At 44.1% G+C, this 22,557-nt stretch overlaps 1 protein-coding gene across 2 annotated transcripts in view; it reads right to left on the reverse strand.

The window, feature by feature from the left end:
* Cacna2d3 (calcium voltage-gated channel auxiliary subunit alpha2delta 3) overlaps positions 1-22,557 on the reverse strand; it is an 810,117-nt gene that overhangs the window by 45,244 nt on the left and 742,316 nt on the right. For both annotated transcript variants that reach the window (XM_021181598.1, XM_029469011.1), the window contains 4 exons: positions 19,919-19,989; positions 7,411-7,486; positions 4,470-4,522; positions 2,955-3,010 (listed from right to left, as the gene is read on the reverse strand). In XM_021181598.1, coding sequence (XP_021037257.1) covers positions 2,955-3,010; positions 4,470-4,522; positions 7,411-7,486; positions 19,919-19,989 — 256 coding nt within the window. The remainder of the gene's footprint in view (positions 1-2,954; positions 3,011-4,469; positions 4,523-7,410; positions 7,487-19,918; positions 19,990-22,557) is intronic.

Consider the following 22,557-nt stretch of genomic DNA (forward strand, 5'->3'; position numbering starts at 1 on the left):
TCTCTCTCTCTCCCTCCCTCCCTCCCTCCCTCTCACTTTCTGCTTCTATCTTCTTACCTATCTACATGCCTTGTGTCTTCAGAGAGATCTGGTGATATGTAATACCAGTGGTTACCTTTCAGCTAAGGTGGAGAGAGGAGTTTGAAGGGGATCTAAGAAAGTTTCCCAGCACTCTGGTATTATGCTCTATGCCAGCGTACCCTTGGTAGCAACATAAAGGACCAGCTTTTCTTAACTTTCCTTGTAATCTGTGTGATGAAGGTGGCACAGTCTAGAGCAGTGATTCTTAACCTTCCCAATACTGAGACCCTTTAATACATGTTATGGTAGCCCCCAACTGTAACATTATTCTGTTAATAGTTCATAACTGTAATTATGCTATTGCTATGAATCATATTGTAAGTTATTTGTTATACAGGAAATCTGATATGTGACCTCGCAAAGGGGGTTGAGAGCTACAGGTTGAGAACTGGTGGTCTATCTAGTAAAGGGACATCTGGAAATTATCTTTGAGGTGGGGTGTAAGAAGACTCTCAAGGCAGAACATTATAATTTTCACCCATGTTGGGGAAGCTGTGAAGAAATAGGGGGATGTAATGCTCTGAGTGGGAACCTTCTAGAGTGTCTATAGAATTCACGCCACTGTGCCCTGATCTGTGCCCTCCATCATGGCCAGGACTTCTCGATGCTGGCACTACTGACTCAGCTATCCGTTTGTTGTAGCTGCTGTCATGAGTGTTGGAGAATGTCTAGCAGCATGTTGATCTCTACCCACTAGATGCCAGTAGCAAGCTATGACAATCAAAACTGTCCCCAGATATTGCAGTGACTGCTGGGAGACAGAGCTTCCCTTCAGTTAAACAGTACAGCTCCAGACAAAGCAAGGATCACAGTAATGGAGATCTCAAAATATAGAAAGGAAAGGAAAGGAAAGGAAAGGAAAGGAAAGGAAAGGAAAGGAAAGGAAAGGAAAGGAAAGGAAAGGAAAGGAAAGGAAAGGAAAGGAAAGGAAATTGTTAAGTCTTTGGAATGAAAAGCTAGCATAGATGTTTGAGATGACAGGACAAGGTGAGAATGGGAGCTCTGACAGTGGAATTGACATAAAGACGGCCTTTCTTGAGGACTGAAGATGCAGCTCAGTTGGTAGACTATTTGTCTGCCATTCAGGAAGATGTAGTCCTCAGCACTGAATAAAGAAGCCAACATCCCAGCACTGGAGCGGCGGATGTAGATTCAGGAGGATCAAAAGTTTGGGATCATTCTCAGCTGTACAGAAAAACTACTGACAGAAAACTGTCCTCAACTGTGAAAAGGAATGCCAAGATAAAAATTATCCACCAAAAGATGATGCATCTACTACCCTCAGCACAAAGCTTACTCTTAAGAAATAGTTACCCCCACCCCCCGAAGCATGAACACACACTTTTGCACTAGACTCATGCACATGTGCTCCAGTGCCCTCTTCAAACCTGTACTATATCTAATTAACCTTTATTAAGCATCAGGGAAGTCAGAGGTTCCCAGACCTGCCTGCACAGGTAGGGTCCAACTTGCCACCGAAACAGCCACTGCAGAGGCAGCCCAACCTCATTTAAATGGAGTGGGTCCTTGTTCCCAGTTACCGGCACCATAGAAAGATGGTGTAGAGAGGCTAATCAAGTTGTAACCTGGGCCCTCAAGCCATACTGATTTATTTTTGCTCCATCCCACCTTTTAAAAAAATACAGTGTGAATAATATCAACAAAAGCAAATTCATACCAGAGGTAACATTTCTTTAGTGGATATAATAGTCTTTTTTGCTGTCGCGATGATTCGTAGTTCGCTCTGTCTACTAATTTCCTATTCTTCCTGTTGATTTCTGACTGTATCCCTATCACTGGTCTTTTGTCTTGGATTTTGTTTATCATTTTATATATTTTTATGATTTCTGGTAAAGCGTATGAATCTTGCTTTGTGGCTCAGGCTAATCTCCTCTTCCTAAACTCACAGCATCTCCCGCCTCAGCTTTCTGAGTAGCTGAGGGGCCTACATGCATGAGTCCTTGCATCTGGCTAGCTAAGCATACCAATATTTTATAAATTTAATTAAAAATTTTGCAGTACCGGTATAATAGACCTTTCAGTGGGTGAATTAGAATCCTAAACTGTTCACATTAGGAGATATTTAACAAGTCATTATTTGGCATTGTGAGTGTCTTGTCAACCTTCTTACCAATCTCAGTTACTTACTTACATTGAATTTCTAGACTAGGAGTAAATGGGACCTAAGATGCTCTACCAGTATCCGTTACAATTAATTAATTAATTAATTAATTATATAGCATCTTAGGTCCCATTTACTCTGGTAATCAGGCAATATGACTTATAACACACATACATACACACACAGAGACAGAGAAAGAGTCCGAAAGACTGAGATACAGAAAGACAGAGACACTGTGCTAATTATAGAGAAAGTGAGCCTTGGTGAGATCGATTCATTTGCTAAAGTTAAGCCTAACTTTAGATATACTGCAGACTTGGGCCTTTGAGAGTATTCATTTCCCAGCACTCAGATCATTAACTCATGTGTCTGCAGCTGTGCAGACAAAGCTAGAGTGCTGATCCACTCTTCCGGCCTGGCCAGGGGTGGTGGCTTGTCTGCATCTCTTGGCCTTTCATGTTGCCTGTCAGCTTTCTGAAGGTTTCAAACCCTGACAAAGGGTGGCTCCTCTGCCCCTGCTGAGGAAACAGGTCAAAGTGAACTTGGCCTGAAAGGATCTGTACCATTCTGTGTCGCAGCGCATGTGGCATAGGCTTCAGCAGAGAGAGGCTTTCTGCTGACAGAGCTGAAGAACTGTCACATTGTCCTACATGGTTAATTTAACGCAAGCCAGTGGATCCCTGATGAAGAGCATCAGAGACCTGGGATTCATCACTCACACTAAGAAACAGAAACCCCAGTTGCTACCTACCTTTAGCTGTCATGTCGGAGTGCCACCAACTGCACAGGTTAAACTCCACCAGGAACCTAAAGAAATGGTGGAAAAGCCCAGGGTTATGAGATCAGCTAAGCCTGGGTAGAGCAGTACTGTTTTATGTCATTGTGCTGCCCCTCCCCGTTTGAAATAAATAACATTACACGTTGGGACATCGCTGTGGCTAGCTGAGAGTCCACTGAATTGCCACTAGGTTTCAGCTCACTTGGAAAGGGTCTTTAGCCAATTTCTAAAGACCCTTTTGCCTTATTTCAGAACTTCAAAACAGAACATTCTTCTTGGTCAGAGCCATGCTCTGCAGCAATATCGGAGGAGTTCAGCAAGCTTGTAACAAAAATCAAGCCATAATCTAACTTCAGAACAACCAGAATTTCTCAGTTGCTAGTGAAGGATGCAAACAAAGGTGATATAATCACCTTCTAAATCAATGGCGATAGATTAAAAAAAATGTTTTAGGTATGCACTTTTCAGACCCATGGTTACTATTCCTAACAGCTACTTCTCCACGAAGATCCTACCACTAACCTTAATGTATCTTCCATCTCTTTTTTGCACTTGTTTGCCTTTGGTTGTATAAGCATTATTTTATTAATATAGATTTATATTAAATTTATATGCATATGAATATATACCCATATTTTATGTATATATATGTATATATACAAACATGTATGTATATGTGTGTGTATATCTACATCAACATCCATATATATATATTATATATATATACACATATATACACACACATATACACACACACACATATATGTATGTATATATATATATATATATATATATATATATATGTATATTATCGCAATGTCCATTCATCAAATGGCAAGGGGTTTGCCTTAAATCTACAGCACTAGCTCCTGGCTAGGAGAAAGAGGAATGACACTTTGGTGTTCTGGTCAACATTCTACTCATGGAATTCTCCTCTTTCCTGGGATACACTGTCGCTGCAATGTATCATCTCATCCGGAGGCCAGAGTTTTCATCTTTGTCACATTTCAAGTCTGACCTAAGTCATGAAGTCTCCCGGGATCCTCAATTTGATAAGGTAAACTTATTAACTCATGCCCAAGAAGAACCCCTAGCTCTCTCTGTAGCCCCTGTAAGCCTGGCTCCTGCCCAAGCCAAGACATCAGAGCAACAGTGGACAGCTTAGCTGTGTGTTCTCCTGACCACAGCCCACCCAGGCAGCATTAAGACAGCCAGGCATCCGTGTTAAATTTAACAGTAACCACAATAAATAGATTTGGCTTGTGTATCCTAAGCTGTTAGTCTGCTCAAGGATGACAGGGAGGTTTGCAGAGTGCTTGCGAAGGACCAACACTAAAACAAGATAACTTTGTAGTCTCAGAGTTCAGTACTTTGAGGTGCTCCATGGATCTAAGTCACAGAGAACAGGAAGCACCAGCTCCCCATTTGCTTTATCAGAGCAACAGGATCAGGACACTTGTTGAAAAGAACGTAGCCGATGGTACTTACAAGACAAGTTCCGTCATTATCCACTTGGCTGCAGAGAGAAAGGCCTTATAGGGCTGGAGGGAAGAATTCACCCCGTTAAAACAATGGATTAAATAAGAGGTTTGTAGTTTGACTTAAGGTTTTACATAGAGACAATGTTATTCTTTTAGAGAGATGGATATCATGTTAAAAAAAACCAGGGAGGGTCTAGCTAAAGGAAGAAAATGCTTAGATACTGTATCCCAAAACTAACATCTTAAAACTTTGAACTCCCCTGTAGTGAGATGTGATTTACAAGTAAAATAAACCTGATCTAATACAAGGGTTATCACTGGGAGGAAGGGGGAAGTTCAGCACACGAAGCTTAAACCTTTACCCTCTAGGGGCTAATATTTCACAGCCTGGTGCTGAGAGGCTAGAATCATGTAACTAATTTCAAATGGTAATTCGCACGGCTCCCCTTTGGAAAGGTGACTCGCAGTTCTCCATCACTGTGCATCGCTCATTGAGAGAGGCACAAATTGAACACACTTGATTTTAATGCCTTCCATGAATTATGTAGGATTTGGGCTGCCCTTTCTCGCACTTACATATTTGGACTTGAAAAAATGATAACCATATGAACATGTGATTTTATCCCCTCAGAAAATCCCCTGCATGCTATAAAAGAAGGCATTGACAGCCTAATCTTTATTTCAGAATATTTTAATTAAAAAAAGCAGTCGGATTGTTTACTCTGTGATATTTCCTATGTGGATAATTCAATTTCCTGAATTCTGGAAAATACCATGTCCTCCTCAGTTGGCTCTTTGTGCCTAGGTATGCCAGATATGTAAGTGGTGTGCAGATTTGCAAGGCAGACGATGGCACTGGCAGAGAGCTGGGCTCCAGACGGCAGGTCCAGAAAACCCTCAGCACCTTTTGTGGCTGCCATTAGGAAAAAGCGTGCCAGATCTTGGTTTCTGAGGCGACAGCTGCCTAATCCTCCTCTCTGAGCATTTTAATTATAAAAACCAGAACTGGGAATGGAGGAATGATCCAGTTTTGAATAAAACAAGAATAAATTTATAGTGTCCTAAACATTGCTGAAAGGTTCCTGTCTCAAGCCAGAAAGCAGCAGAGAGCAGCATAAACAAACAAACAAACGAAACCCATTGGGCTTATTCCCAGCCCACCCTGCTTTGCAAGGCTGTATATTTTTTATTTGATTTGAGTAAGGCTTTCAACATCAACATCAAGTGAGTCCCTAAACCAGGGGACCCTCTTCCTCCATGTTTAGGGTCAGAGAAAGATACTAACTTCAACAATTTCTTAAAACCAAATGCCTCAAATCGCCATGCTCTGCTCATTAGGTGTTATAACATTAAAACCATCACTTCCCTGGAGCCCCAGAAAGAGCCAAGGAGTTAGACCATGGGCTAATTCTGCATCTGTGTTCCCCCTGAAATGGGTGGCTGAGGGAGACCTAAGAGGAATCCCAAGGCTGTGTAGCTTGGCACTGGCTCACCAGAGGCCAGGGGAAAGGAACTCAGGCAGAGCCTGCTAGACCCAGACTCTAAGGATATCTGAGCAAACAAAGGGATTATGCAAATAGGGATTAAGGTTGTAAGTGGAAACAATCGCTGGGGACTCAAGGGGTCATTGAACTTTTTAAAAGGAATGGAAGAAACCTGTCTTGGGAAGATTTCAAATCTGGAAATAAATCACACTAAGTGCAGGGAAGCCAGTTTGGAAACAAAAAGCCCGGATTCCAAGTGATGTTTCCTCTAAAGTTTCCATTGAGCAGTGTTTTCTATAAAGTCCAACTTCTTAGCTGCTTCTCAGAAACTTTGTATCTCAGCCTTTTCTGGCTCGCTGTGTGTAGAAGAACCATGTTAAACATGTGGCTTTTAGATAGCACCCTGCTAAGGTCTCAGGTCTCACAGAGGCTGCTAAGTTCACCAAGACAGCTTTGAAATCTTGTCCTTAAATGAACATTTTAGATGGCTTTTAGTATTCCCAAAATCATATTTCAAGGGTTACGTTTGAATACATCTGTGGGCTATCTTGAGGTCTACCTTAAAGGAGAAAAATATTCTGAGTTTTCAGGTAATTGATATTTTCTGTACACTGCAAATTACATTTTAAAACTGACAATTGTTGGTTTCTGACAGGCTGGAGCTCATTTCTAAGGACACAGCACTGTATGCCTTGACCCTAGGTTGCAATATCCCCACCACCACACCCCACTGGAAGCAGCTCCCAGGCAGAAAGCACTGAGAAGAGCAGAGGAACCCACCTGTTCACTTGGCCGGAGAGCACTATTACAAGCCAAAAGGAAGATATTTTCCTGTGTGTGCATGCATGTATATGTGTATAGTGCTCAGTTGTGTGTGTACCTGTGGATTCAGAGGTGGGAGGTAAATGACAGATGTCTCTTCCTCTGTTGCAGTTCACCTTGGGTTTTGAGACAGAGTCTCTCAAAGATCTTGAAGTTCAGGGATCAGGCTGGCTAGACTGTACTGGGGATTCTCTGGACTCCATGCTGCACCTGCTCAGAGCTTACAGATGTGCACTGCCATGTTTGGGTTTCATGTGGGTCCTGGGGACCCAAATTCAGGTCCTCAAGGTTATGTGGAAGGAAATGTAGGGACTAAGCTATCTCACCAACTCCCTCAGAAGGACAATTTCTGTTAAACCAACCAAATTCTCTTATGTAACTGTCAATAAAGCTCCTCCCCTCCTTGTCTATAAAAAAGGGACAGTTCATTAATCCATCTAAGAGCCTGACCTGATTTTTAACTTACATAATCACTGGACCCGGTTTTAAGCAGAAACAGTTTTTAGTGAGTCAAGTCATGAAATGCCTTTAAACATTCTTGGTCTTGAGTAAGGTACATTTGATTACCCTAAAGTCTGAGCCACAGGTCCCAAAGGCAGCAGAAGCTCCCAGCTATTGCCTGGGTAGCATCCTTGTACTTACGTCCAGGAGTCCATGGGCACTGTCACTGCTCTCCTTGTTGGCTCTACACATGGCTTGGTAGTCGTACAAGGTTATTCTGTGGGGGAAATACAGAGAGGCTTCAGGAAATGAAAACATATGGCCACTACATAATGCTTAGTTAGGGCCAGCAAGGTGAGCAGTCACTAGCAACATGAGCTATAGTCACAACAGAACGAGGCTCAATGATTAGAGGCATAGTGGTGAATTGGAACAGAATCACACTGCAAATATAGGCTAACAAAGGGAGGGACTGAAGAGTGCCGGAAGATACAAAATTATCCAACTTGATGAATTCTCTCCATTTTACTTCTAAACAAGTATAGTTGGCATGGACCACCATACTCTCCAGGCTACTCTGACTGAGTTGGTGACCCTGATTTGTTTGATACATGAGACCCAGCAAGAGACACTTTAGGGTACAAAGTAGCGAAACCATCTGCCTGTTCCCATGCCCGAGGAAGCAGACCAGGATTGAGTTAAGACCTAAGGTGATGGGAAGGGGAAGCCTGCGGGGAGGAGGCGTGTTTATTGCCCACAATCCTCCATGTTATCACTTTTATAGTGAGTGCATCCTTGGTTGAGAACAGCCTCATTTGTGAAACAAGAATGTTGACATTTTATTGTCACTCCTGATAAAAGTATAGCTGTCAGCCCCAGCAACTCTGTCTAATTTGTCTGAGGTATGTTAGTTCCCCGTTGACAATTAAAAATTTAATTAATGAAGGTAAATGGAGCAAGTGCCTTGTCTCATCCTCAGAAGCAGTGGACAGAGACAGGATCCCCTGACTTCCACTGCCCCACCACAATCCCTGACAGTTTAAAGGGGAGTCCACCAAAGTCCAACCTGACATGGAAAGATTTCAAATAGCTTAATACACTTGTTCTTATTTGTCCATGTAGAATTCTCCCACACGAGAATCCCTTTCTAGAACAGTCCATTGCTCAACACTGGGTACACTTATTGCTATGCTCAGAAAGACTTCTATAATACAATATTACCACTTTATATGGCCAGCCTGATGTGGTATCCGTCTCTCACCTCCCTGATCCCCCCAGCGCCTAATACAGTATATATCATGGAGAAGGAATTCTGTTTTTCAAGGCAAATACATAAACTACTGCCTGCTGACAAACTCATCTAGGTGAGCCACAAGACATAATGACATAATTGGGACAGCTTCCCGGAGAAAGTCCAGGTCAATGTATGAATGCCTAAAAGAAAACTGGCCAGTACTAACTGAACTGCAATGGAGGTCAGCTCCAACCAGTGAGTGGTACACAGTGGCACAATAAGGCACAAAGGGTGGTTACACAATCACCTATGTACTCCTGGGTGACTCTCTCTATCAGAAACTGTCTCCCATTTGTCTACTTTTTGCTTCCTACAAACATGCAGCTTTGCTTAGGGAGTAGAAATAAAGACCTTGAGCCAGATCCACACTACCCTTGGTGAAGTCTAGACCCAGGCCTCCATCTGCTGGCCAGAGGATGGACAGTTCACTGGGAAGCCACCATGTTTATTACTGTAGTCCAAGGCACCCTCCAAAGCTGGGGTGAGAGGGACATGCTATAGTACCTTCCATCCCTGCATTCTGAGTTGAGGACTGAGGTACCAAGCTGCTGTTGGCTGGACTCTGGGTGGTGACCATAAGCAATGGATTCCTCAGAGCATATCAGCCCATTTGCCAAAAGTACAAAGCAGGTCTCAGGCAGCCTGACATGTCCAAATCCACAGAGCTAATGAGTGGCAGGGCTAGAATGATCCTAGGGCCAATCTGAATCCACTTCAAGTCTGCTTTCTTCTCAGAAACACAGAGCTGCATCTATATCGAGGCTAGGCTCTCACTGGAATATCATAACAAATGCTGCTTAAGATAGGTTCCCAGAACCAAAGTCCTAGATCATTTTGGAGCCTCCTGCTGAGGGACTACTGAGCAGTCCCCAGCCAGAATGAACCCAGCTGGCTTACAAGACCAGCTGCCTGGTGGTAACCATGGCAACTCCCTGACTGACAGATGGCTGGAAGCTCAGGATTCTCCCTGGATCTTTTCCAGAGACCCCAGCTGACATGGAGGAGGGCAAAATGAATCACCATGGGGAAGCTTCCGCAGAGCCTGAGCACCTGCCTCTCATTGCAAAAGGAAGGGGAAGGGGTTGGTTTGGTACTACTGTTCCCAAAGAGGTCAGAGAATCAGCCTTCACTGGCTTCTCAACATGCTGGCAAAAAGGACACTTTGAGAATATTGCTCTTTTGGAATTGATTTTTTTTTCTTTACTGTTTTAAATAACTCCACTTTGTGGCTACCTGCATCCTGTTCTGCTGATTATAGTCAAAGAACAAGATAATTGCCTGCTTTCATTCGGCTCTAAAATAAGCCCCGAGAATTGTGCCTAGCCCAAGCCCGTGTACAGCCCTGTAGAGCTCAGCTCTGGGAATTTAGCCTCATGACAGATAACATGCTTTAATTCCCATGACTTCATCCCCAGACCACTTCAACCACAGTTGTCCACAGCCTAAGACCTTGTCATTAGCAACAACCCACTCCCTAGATGGGGCTCTTTGAAATTGTGAAGGAGGCAGGCACTCCGTCCCAAGTAGCAACTCAAAGCAGCAGCTCAAAGCCTGCCATGCACCCTGGACAGGATAATCTACTTTTTAATAGTCATTTTGATGTTACTGGGGTCTTTTTTGTTTTGTTTTGTTATGTTTTCTCCACCAAGAAAAAGAAAAAGATTCCAACCAAGCAATACTTTTTTCTAATACTTAGCAGGTTGAATTTTAAAGTGGTAAGCTAAGCTCGTGTAGTCTGCTTAGTAACTGTGGGACAAACATTTATTAGATACCTACTCTGTGCCCCAAGTCCAGGAAACTTACCTATAATAATGCCTAATCATGCTAGTGTCCCCTATCCCTTGTTCAATGATTAGCAACTTTGGAACAAACCTTGAAACAGCTTAATATTTATAAATATAGCCATAAAAGAATGACCCTAGAAGCTGACATAAGGCTCATCTTGGCTTATATAAGTAAGCATTTTTTATTCTAAACCTCTAAGAAGCAAAGCGACTGACCTGCAGTGGCATCTACAAATGTTTTTCCTGTTGAGCTTAAAAGCACACTCTGTAGGGGTCGCTCTCACAGGCAAGGGCATGAAGCATGAACACATGAAATTCTTAAAGAATGGAGGGCTGTCTCTCTTGCCCCACAACCCGGCATTAGTCAGGTCATCCCGCTGAAGCGGCTCCTCACAGAACACTGTAATTTCCACATGGCACACTCACATGGGAGCCAGGAATTTACCTCACCCAGGCCCTGTTGCTCTCATGTCGTCTAACCGCAGATCACTCAGCACAAGCTTTAGTTGAGGAGCGTACTCTGCAAGGCTGTGTGTTGCTGCATTACCCAGGAGGCAGTGCACTGGGCCATAGCCGATTGACTTCACTCATATCGCTCACGCATAGTGCTGTAAGGAAGTTACCACCTCCCATTGTCAGGTGCTAATGGTATCCAAAAGACCAAAGCTGTTATTTTCTCCTGGGAATTTTTGGCATTCTCCCCAATGTCAGGGGCACAGAACAGAACAGGTTTCTAGAGTAGGAAACTAATGCTGCTTACATCAGGGCATCCAGGAGGCGGAGACTACCAGGAAGGGGCGGAGCCAAGATCTATCTTTCTAAGGACGACTCCCTTCCTCCAACCAGATCTCACCCTCCATAGCCCCACTGCCTCCCAAAAGTCCCTTCAGTTATTGGGTCCATCAGTGGATGAAGCCGAAGCCGTTGACTATTCCTTGAGGATTTTTGGAAGTTGGGCTCATTCTTCAAAGGAACTACGGGAGTAAAGCAGACAGCAGCAGGCCTGGTCTGGAGGACGCAGTGCCTAGGTACTGGGAGGAGGCAGGGTTAGTCTCCTCCCAGTGCCTAGGTACTCTGTTGATATGCAATACCCAAGTATCTTCATGTTTACTTTGCCCAAGGTAGCATGGGAGTGTGATGAGGCCATCCAATTGAGCAGAAGAATTGCAAGGGAGGCTACTTAATAAATGTTTGATTTATTAAAGTAAATTTTAGGGAACAAATAATAAACCGTGTCTTTTGAACGTTTGTGGTCCTTATGAATCCCTTTCTGCCATCCTGACCTGCAGAAGCAGTGGCTGGTCGACAGCTTTCCTGTACCAGCAGACAACTTTGTGTTGAAAAGCCAGAGGGAGGAAAGTAGAAAACAACGCGGTGGATCTCACAAACAAAGTGGGCTCACACTGGCTAACACAAGGTCCCCAAGATGACTGGGGACCTTGTAAAACTCCACTAGCTCTTGAGACAAAACATGAATCAAGGGCAGGCATGCGATATGCGGCCTGGAGTCAGTGTTTGAGATGGAGGCAGGCCGCCCAGATGAGGAAGACCAAGACAGCCATTGCAGTTGTTGCAGCAGCATTGTGAGATTAACCGAGTGGTCTGTCAGAGTCTTCATGTTCCTGCAATCCAGAAAGTTTGGCCCTGAAACACCGGTTCCAGCCATTCTGTCTCCTCAGTCCCTTCAATGTCACCTCTGACAAAGTATACTTCGGTGGAAGTGGCTAGGCCAACAGGAAGCCAGGAAACCATTGCATTCATTCCAGGAGCTGCTATGCTTCAGGCTTCCGCTGAGGCAGTAGGCGTGAAAGGAGATCAGTCATCCAAGCAGAACGCTCTTCTCCTTTCTCCCTCAACTCTGAGTTTGGGTTGTGGGCTGGAATGTAACAGGATCACTGGAGAGTGGGAAAGCTCCTAGCTCCCTAAGAGCCAGAGGGAAGAAGGCTCTCCAGTTTTCATTCTACCTTGATGACTCACCACTTAGAAAGTGATTTCAATCACAAAGGATTCTGGATAAATAGGGGTACAGCTTCTGCAGGGGGTGGAGGAGGATGAAAAGTCTAGGCACAGAAACAAAGAAAACCACCACTACCACCTACCAAAACACACACACACACACACACACACACACACTGGACATAGTAACAGAGAAAGGGAAAAAAAGAAGATAGGATGGGGAAATAGTTGATAGACATACTTTCTATGGACAGTTCAAAAACACTAAAATTATTTGCCCGCAGCCCATTTCCCTGTAAACTATAGGCCAAGAACATCCATGTTGGTTCCTTCTAGTTTCAAGCAGAATTAGGTGCATGAAGAACAAGGGAGACCTGGCCCTCCCAAAAACCACAAGAATATTTGATAAGAACAAAAATCCGAGGGCAAACCCTCAAGTCCCTGGCACTTGATCAACAACACCACTCTCATATCCTGCAGTGAAGACGGATGTTGTACGTGGTTCCTAACTGCCATGGAGTCCTTGGGTCCCACATGGAACGTTGTCATTGGGGCAAGCTTACAATTTCAGAGGCTTCATCCATCATTGTCATAGACTGAGCATGGCAGCATAAAGGCCAACGTGGTCCTGGGGACAGAGCCCAGGGTTTTACACTTTGATCCACAAGCAGCAATAATACTGGATATGTGTCACCCTGGGTGTAGCTTGAGTATATGAGACCTCAAAGCCCAATTCCAAAGTGACACCCTTCTTCCAATAAGGTCATACTTCCTAATAGTGCCACTTCCTATAGGCCTAGCCTTTAAACACATAAGCCTATGGCCATTCCTATTCAAACCACCACGAACTTGTTTAGTGTTGGCTTCCATCTTCCTGGTTCCAATATCCTCCAAGTTACACGTGTCCTTTACAATTGGCACTTCATAGCTAAGCTGTAGTAGCCCAACTTACTGGGGCTCAAGAGGATCCTTTTCAGGTGGGAAGGGAAAGAGATGAGCTAGTAGGCGAGAAACCAGGTTTCTTTGATAATCTGCTAAAGATTCCGTCGTGGCTGCCCTTCCTGAGATGAAGCTTGAGCCTCCTTCCCTCTGTCTGAATAGCTGGTGTTTTGTTCTAGTTAGCATGGGGGATCCTAGAGCAGCAGTTTTCAAACTGTGGGTTGGGACCCCTTGTGCGTGAGTTTGTCAAATGACTCTTTCACAGAGATTACATATCAGATATTCTGCCTATCCAGTATTTACATTATGATTCATAACAGTAGCAAAATTACAATTATGAAGCAACAACAGAAATAATTTTATGATTGGGGGTTACCACAACATAAAGAACTATATTAAAGGGTAGCCACATTAGGAAGGTTGAAGGACCTATTGGGATGCCTGGGAGGGAAATCACCTTCAAACATTGATTCCCGTCATACCTGCTTTGGTTTGAAAGTGAAATGTCTCCCACAGGCTCATATGCTTGGACGTGTGGTTCACAGCTGATAACACTGTTTGAGAGTTCTGGTCTAGCTGAGACATGAGGCCTAGGTAGTAGGGTGCCAGGTGTGGGCCATAAGGAGTATAGCCCTGCATTGCTTTCTGGTCTAGCAAGATATGCACACAATGTACTGTGAACCATCTTCACCAGATTTGCATCCAAAATGCCTCCCCTGCCATGTGGACTGAAACCACCAACCACATGGCCATATGTCTGTTAGGTATTCTATCCCAGTGGTGTGGAAAATAGCTAATACAACTGACTAACAGGTGGAGGCACAGTACTAGAAGACAAGGAGATCCAAGGCCTTTCTAAGAAGAAAGGAATCAACTTGAGAGAGGAGGAAGAGAAGTCAGAGATGGCACAGACCCTTAATCCCAGCACTTGGGAGGCAGAGGTGGGTAGATCTCTGAATTCAAGGTCATCCTGGTCTACAGAGTGAGTTCCAGGACAGCCGGGGCTACACAGAGAAATCCTGTTTCAAAAAATAAAACAAAAACAGAAAGACAGACAGACAGACAGACGGAGGGAAGGAAGGAACAAAGAAAGGATAAAAGAAGGAATAGAGGACATGGAATATGGCAGCATCTTATGCACTAGCCCTCATCTTGGCTTAGTGATGTCAGCCACATGTCTGTGTATATGTTGTCCTGTACTGACAACCAGAGTATCCCAAGCTTCAGAGCACAGGCTATAATACAAATATACCTTCAAGTTGGGGACATATCTTACATCATCCCATTCAGCTCTTGTTTATGGCTATTTGAGGACTCTATGGTCTACATTTTGCTAAAAGGAAAAGAAAAATGATTTCAAGTGAAAGCTGCAAAACCTCAGGCAACTCCCACGCAGGAGCCGCAAGACTGGTGCCTAGGTGCTTTTTACTTGGTGGTTCAGTGGTTTGGTTCAGGCAACTCCTACACGGGAGACTTGAGATTGGGGACTGGGTACTTTTTTCACAGTGGTTCTTGACACTGGCTTTGAGCAGTGACAGGCTACACCTGAGAACCACACAAAGGCACGTATGATGCCCACATGCTGGGGCTCCTTTCCCCCCACCAATGTAAGATGATTCTCTTGGGATGAACTCTGAGCAGAGCTGTGCATGCTTGTGTGACTTGCTTTACCCATGTCAGACACTGAAGTATAAAAGTCCTGACACCTCTTGTCAGCCTTCAAGGTGTACAGTGGAATCCCAGAATTCCCATTAAGCCACCAACAAGATATCTGTGGTTTGATACCTTCATGAAGAGCTAATGTTACCTTCTTAGGCAACAACTCCCCCGTGCATCCAGGTCCCTAGTGAGGAAGTAAGTTAGATACCGAGAGACTGAGAGACCTGTGCATAGCTACATGGTTGCAAATCTATTGCTCAGCATGAAGTCTTGCTTTAACACCAGGATTTGGAACCTGTCAGGCATGATACCTTATGCCAATAATCCCAGCACTAAGAAAGGAGAAACAAACAAACCAAAAACTCCTTCAACCTTTTCCTACATGCCTATTATTTATTAAATAAATATAATTGATATAAAATAAATAATTTGCATTATATAAATATAATATATAAAAATAATTTGCATTAGCATCCTTGGAAGTTGGACTGGGGAGAAGGAGACCTATGAATTCTAGTATGGTTAGTTGCAAAAGGGACAAGGTTATGGCTGATGACAGAGAGATACAGAGCATCAATTCTGAAAAATGCAAGTGTAAGGCTTTTACTAGACAGGTGCTTAAGTGGAAAAGAAAACAGGCAGCACAAGCCACCCCCAGTGAGTCACCAGTCAGGGAGCCCACTTACTATCGGTAATAAGATCAAAAACATATTTGAAGTTCTCTGTTTGCAACACAAAAAGCAGAGCTGGCACAGAGTGACACATAAGATAAAGAAAAGTACAGCCTGCGGGCATGGCAGGTCAGAGGATTTGTCAATTTCAACTGAGTGATCTCCTCACTCAGCTGGTCTCCCATCCTGCAAAGTCTGCTCTCCAGATAAGACACTGCTGAGCCAACACCTTCCTTTACCTCTGCACACTGCTAGATGTACACATAGCACAGCACTGATGTAGACAGACCAAGGGAAGAGGGCAGAGAAGTCTGTGTCCACACTACAGGATGCTGGAGTCTTGTGTCCACACTACAGGATGCTGGAGTCTTATTTCCACACTACAGAATGCTGAAACTCAGCTCTGTTACAGAGACATGGGCTAAGTTCTTGGTCATTCCAATCCTGATCATCTCCATCTACAGATTAATGTGTGATATATTTATCCTTGAGGCTGCCCCCCATCCCTGGATTTGTAGCCTGAATCAGAACCCTTTACTTATTCAGGCTCAGACTTGCTTAGATGCACTGCTGACACGTGCCTACAAACTCTTGAGCAAAGGTCTAACATCTCTAGTTCGTCCTTGGCTACTGGGCCACTGGTCCTGTTTCATGATGTTGTTGGAAGGTTCTAAACACAACGATCTGTGTGGGACAGGACTATGCATACCTATAATCTCAGTACTTTGGAGGATGGCTTCAAGAGCAGTGTGGGCAGCTACACTGTAAATGAGGAGCAGAGAGGAAAGGAATGAGGGAGAGAAAAGGAGAGGAAGGATACATGGATTAAAAACATTTATTTTTAGAGGAAAATAACAATAAATTATTTTTTATTTTTATTATATTAAATAATACTATAATATAATTATATAATAATTTTCTTATTTTTTTCTTTTTTGCCTGCCTTTCTTCTAGGCAGGCAAAAGAAAGAAAGGAAGGAAGCAAGGAAGGAAGAGAGGGAGGGAGGGAGGGAGGGAGGGAGAGAGGGAGGGAGGGAGGAGAGACAGAGAGAAAGAAAGAAAGAAAGAAGAAAGAAAGAAGAAAAAAAGAAAGAAGAAGAAAGAAAGAAAGAAAGAAAGAAAGAAAGAAAGAAAGAAAGAAAGAAAGAAAGAAAGGAAGGAAGGAAGGAAGGAAGGAAGAACGGGAAGAAAGAAAAGACAGACAGACAGAAAGAAGATGGTGGTCCAACCCAGCTCAGCTGGGCAAGACAGGCAGACAGACAAACAGACAGAGGGAAGATGGTGGACCAACCCAGCTCAGCTGTGGCAAGTATCTAAAAAAAGAAAAGATGGCCATTTTCTACTCTTTTTTTCTTTATCTCCCACATTACTGATGCATCTGTTCTTGGCTCCTGGTTCTTAGATCATAGAGAAGCAGGTGGGATATATTCAGGCCAAAGATTCAGTTAAGGTAATCAATAGCAATGAGTTTGGCCCTTAAAGAATTTCGCAGGCTTGCTGTCTTACAAGTCTTGAAAACAGTTTATTCACTGAAATCAAAAACCCCAAAAAAATCACAGACTCAAGAAGTAGAGATTATTTTCTTCTGATGGCGCTGCTGTGTACCATGGCCATTGGGCCACCAGACAAGTGGGCAAAACAGTCACAGCCAAGAAAGACCCATTGCCATTTAGGTAAGTATAGCGTCAGAGTTTTGCATTGCTGCAACCAAATACTGAGAAAAGTAAATTAGTGGGTGAAGGATTTATTTTAGCTCATGGCTTCAGAAAGTTCAGTCCAGCATGGTGGGGAGGGTATGATGGAGTGGACCAGTTCACATGACAAGCGCCAGAAAGCACAGTAAAGGAATACAGGATGGGGCCAGGGAAAGTTACATCTCCAAGCAACATAACTCCAATGGCCTACTTGCTCCTATCCTCCCACTCGTTAGCAGCCAAAAACAGTGGTGCCTCTTATGAATCAATCAAGGGATGAATTCACTGGCGAGGACAGAACCCTCATAATATCTCTGGAAACACCCACAGAGACACTCAGGGAAGCCCTCAGCAATTTCCTAGGTGATAGTTAACTTGTTAAAGTTGAACCTAAACAGTTATAGAAACCATTTCTCCCCAGATGGAGGAGCTGCAAGGTCCAACCTGGGAAATAGCAGAAGGTAAAACTGGTGGAGGGATGGGAGGTGTCTGACTTCCAGCTCACTGCTGGAGAGGACCTTGTCTCAAGTGAATGATAATCATTAAAGGATAGAGGTTGATCAAAAGGAGAATCCTTGTGCCAACAGCAGCATCCAAGGTATCAAAGAGAAAGGCAAGCTAGACACACTGCCCTTTGTCCTACCAAAGCAGACCATGCCTCCAAAGTAATGTGATTCAGCTTGTGGGAGGTGGTGGGGGGGGGGTCTGTCCCAGACACCCAGAAGTTTCCTCTATCTCCTTTCACTGTTTCTAAGACCCATAACTCTTCCCAAATGGAAGAGTTGTCACTCTTATTTTTCCAGAAAATAAGGAATGGGGGATGGGCATGGGCACCTAATGAAGAAAGGGTATTGGTACCCATGTCTACTTTCAAGTGTCAAGAGCCATCAGAAGGTGTCAGAAAGGCTCTATCAACTGGTGCCACACACAAAGCCAAGGCTGAGCCAAGGTCAACAACCATCACAGCAGCAGCTAGCAACTCCTGAGCCTTCAGTAGACAGTAGGCATGGGTTGAGAACATCACACTCATTTTTATCTCACCAGCACTGGCCACCCTTGGGCATGACTCCTAATCATCTTCATGTACCACACAGGAACTCAGGCTTTGCAAGGTCAGTTGACATATTCTAAGTTAAGCAGCTAGTCAATGTTGGAGTCTAGCTTTGACCTTAGTGTGTGTGTCTCCAAAATCCATCTCTTCATTGCTCCTCTGGTCCCAGGGGTGGGGGCCTCTGACAAAGCATATGAGGTCTGTCATGTAGCTCCCGGAGGCATCAGTTGCTGTCTTAACCCAATCAGGCCTGTAGCCATTTCCATTTCTCAAAGAGGCTGGTTAGAGCAACAATAAAAGCAAGTTCTAGATTCATGCCAACCATACTTATCGCACATCAAGGAGGAGACCAAACCCTTAAAATCCCAGTATAAGTTTTCTCTTTCTCCCACCAATTTAAAGCAAACATCCAAGAAAACGGGGTGGGGAGTGAGGAGCAATTGTTAAAGAAGTCGAAAAATATACTTTTAAATGAGAAACACATGTATGATTAGTCTTCACCTTGTGTCTCCTGACCCTCAGAGTTGAGAAACAAGTTAGCATTGCACAAATGTGTACAGGGATAGAAATGTAGACAGAAATGGCTGTGCTCTGATAGCTGATCATCCATCCAGGAACTGATTTGGGAAGCTTGTAGAAAGTCACAGAAAATTGTAGAACAGCTCAAAGCCAGGCCTAGGTGAGAAAGAACCCTGTCAAGCTAGACATCTTGGACTCACTGAGCTGGAATCAGGCAGGGAAACATATCCGCCTGGCAAGCCTCCAGGTATGAGAGCATCAGAGATGGCAGAAATGCTGACCACCTGACACATTTATAGCATTTCTTCCCTACACTGTCACAAATAAGCTATGGAGGTTCAAAGACTGGCCCGTCCTTTTGTAATTCTCCGCTGTTAGCACAGTGCTCAATTTCTCTTGTTGACTGGCTTCAGCCACAGGAAAAGTTATGAAGTAACCTGGCATGGAGGTGCCATGGATCTCACAGGAAAGCTACAGGGCCATCTCTATACTTCCTGCTATTATATACTTAAGAGCCTCAAATACATCCAAGGAAGCTCTACTTCAAAGGCCCCTATTATTTCTGGGAGGACAAGAGCAGGAACAACTCCTAAAGAGGCCCTGAAATTCACCCTAGGCTTTCCTCACAGACCTTAGTGTCCCAGAAGCACGGCTGGTATAGCCTTGAAGAACGTGGGGCCAAGGAAAAGCTTTCCTACCCCTGCCCGTTACCTATGACATTCAGCCGCATCCATGTTTCTACCAGTAGACTTCGGTGGTATGATGGTCAGGAGAAGACTGAGGAAGCTTCTCTTCATTTTAAAAAATTGTATTAATAAGTCTCAAAATACCACCATCTATTCCTAAGCTCCCAACTGCCAAGGAGTGCCTCCCCTGGCTTGTGGGACAAATCTGTCCCCAATTCTGCTCAGGCAGACACTTTCCCCTTCCTTGGCGACAGAATCAACAGACTCTGCTGACTCTCATTTCAGTACTGCCCTCTGTTCTACCCAGAATATACAGAACACTTGTGATGAGCAGCACCATGCACAGAGTTCTGATGTGTGCCAACAAGTGGGATGGGCTCCTGGTCAGTCCAGGCTTGTATCGTTTGACCTTGGTCTATCTTACTCGGGTAAACTGAGAGCACCATCCAATCCTTACCTTTTAAAGGAACCCATTGTTAACAACTTGTTCATGACAGCTCCTTCCACCTCACCAAAAAAATCTCCAGTCTGTAGGGAAAACAAGAAGGCACATGAGGAAGGGCAGAAGCAGCAGAGATGAAAAGCGGGCAGGGTTGTGTGTGTGTGTGTGTGTGTGTGTGTGTGTGTGTGTGTGTGTGTGTGTGTGTTTGCGTGTATATGAGAGAGAGAGAAGAGAGAGAGAGAGGGAGTGAGCATGTGTATCTACTAGCTGAAGGAAAGCAGAGGCAGGTTTTTAAGATTACTGTTACAAAAAACTGGGAATGGCTGAAAGAGTCACAGCAGCTGTGGGGTTACAAAACCAGTGAGCAGATGGGGATGTCTCCACAATACATGGGGGATGTTGCATAACATGTGCTTAATGCAGAAATTGAAACACATGTGGGTACAAAGAGCATGTGTGCGTGTGTACGCGCACACACACACATACATACTTGGACAGGCTAGGCATTAATCTGTACATAATCCCTTCTGATTAAAATGCTACTTCATACAGACAAAATGAGCCCCTGGAAGTGCTTCCTAAGCTATGATAAAAATAGTGGTCTATAATACCTAGATGATCTGCTCTCGGAACTAGAAGAGTCCATTTACTCAACCTTATAAAGTTCTTAAAACCAAAAATCCATCCTTTCTCAAAACCGCCTTTTGAAGAAAGTTCTAATTTTGTCTATGGGTTGTTAATATAGTAACCACGAATAAGACTGCACAGGTCCTTGGATAGACAACATAGCTAATCATATCCCTAATGGCTTATCCCTGTACTTGGTGTTACCTTCAGGACATGGTTACACTAAAGCTTTGGCATGTCTAATTCTTGCTGTGATGAAATTTATAAACTTTGCATGGTGGAATGAAGGATTAACATCCTCCTGCATGCTCTCCAGATTTTTGGAGTCACTGAGCTAGAAGTGTCCCAAGAGTGAGGGCACAGCATGGCAAAGAAGCTAGGCTTGCAGTAACAGCCTTCCTCTGCCAGCATCCCAGAATGAGCCAGTGCCGAGCTATAGAGAACCCCCATCTCAATTCTGGGTATATAGCTTGTGAGGGGAGGGAGGTGGTGTTACAATAAGAGAGGAAACACATTTATTCCTTAGGCAATGGGGTGGTAATGAAACCCCACTTTTATCAAGCTTAGCTTAGTGACCTTGATCATAACTTCCAGGGGTTCATAGACAGTGAGGGTGGGGATGAGAGAGGAAGAGAGAGAGGGGAGAGGGAGAAGGAGGGAGGGAGATGGGAGAAAGTAGAGAGGGGGGAAGGATGGAGGGGAGGGGAAGAGAAAGGAGGGAGGATGTTTCTGCACTTCAGCCAAAAAAAAAAAAAAAAGAAAAGAAATCAGGAAGGAGCCGAGAAGGAACATCAAGCACTCCCTCCTTCAGGGGAGCTTGGAAACGCTCAATCGTGCTCTAGGCATTCTGTAGGCATGTGCGGGTGCTATGAGCAAGAAGGACACTTATATTTTATGTGTGTAAATATACCAGTGTCAATGGAACTGGTTGTTAGATAGAGAAGAATTATCCTAATTGGGGTGCAGGAAGCCAGACAACATCAAACAAGCCTGAGCCGAGCAGGCTGGCAGGATCCCTATTTCACAGAGGGAGAAAATTTTCCTGGAGAAGCCATGGCTTTCTGAGTAGCTTCCTGGCCAGGCTAGGGTTTACCATGGGAAGAGGGGCACTCCACCTTTCCTGAGCCCAGAACCAAGTCTCATCTCGGCCCTGTGTGGCTAGGGTAGAATTACAGAAAGTCCTCCTGAGGAAGGACTTTGGGTTCTTGCCCCATAGGTTCTTCAGTCTCTCAATGTTCCTCTGGGTCAGATGGGCATGTGTCCTTAGGTTGATGGCCTTTTCAGCTGTCTTAGAGACTGGATATCTTTCATGGGCTCATTTATTTTATCCAATGCTACTAGTGGCCCAATGCCCAATGAGACTGTGCATGGGCATCAGGAGTCTAGAGCACATTTAAACACTCTGGGGGAGAAGAACAGAAATATAGTTCAATTCCTCATTTTCTGAAGTCACTATTTCTAAAATGAACTCATCTCTATGCCTGGATCTCACAGAGCCATATAGAAAAAGATTGAACTATTTATTGAGCATGAATGGACCCACCAAACCATTGACTCCTGAAGCATTTCAATGATTTTTAAAGAGAATTTGAGTGTGTATGGGTGTATGCATGAATGTTAACTATTAGGGGGAAACTCTCCTTAAAGTAGTCCAAACTCTTTAAAGCACCAATGCCCTTCAGGCAAAAATTCTTTAAAAAAAAAAATCTGGTGTGTGTGTGCGTGTGTGTGTGTGTGTGCGCACGCGTGTATGTGTATGCGTGTATGTGTGTTCATGCACTCGGGTGTGCTTGTGCACGCTCACACATGTGCACCTGTGTTTGCCACAGCATCAGAATTGAAAACAGGTCAACCTTAAGGTGTTGATGGCTGCCCTTTACCTTGTAGAAACTGCCATTCTTTGTTGGTTACATGTGCAAACTTCCAGGACTTGCCTGTCTTTGTCTCTCATCTCAGCAAAGGAACACCATGACTTGAGGTGCACATTGTGGCACCCAGCTTTACATTCTGGGTTCTGGTGATTTGAA

The sequence above is a fragment of the Mus caroli genome, chromosome 14 (genome assembly GCF_900094665.2).
Source record: "Mus caroli chromosome 14, CAROLI_EIJ_v1.1, whole genome shotgun sequence".
Lineage (NCBI taxonomy): Eukaryota > Metazoa > Chordata > Mammalia > Rodentia > Muridae > Mus > Mus caroli.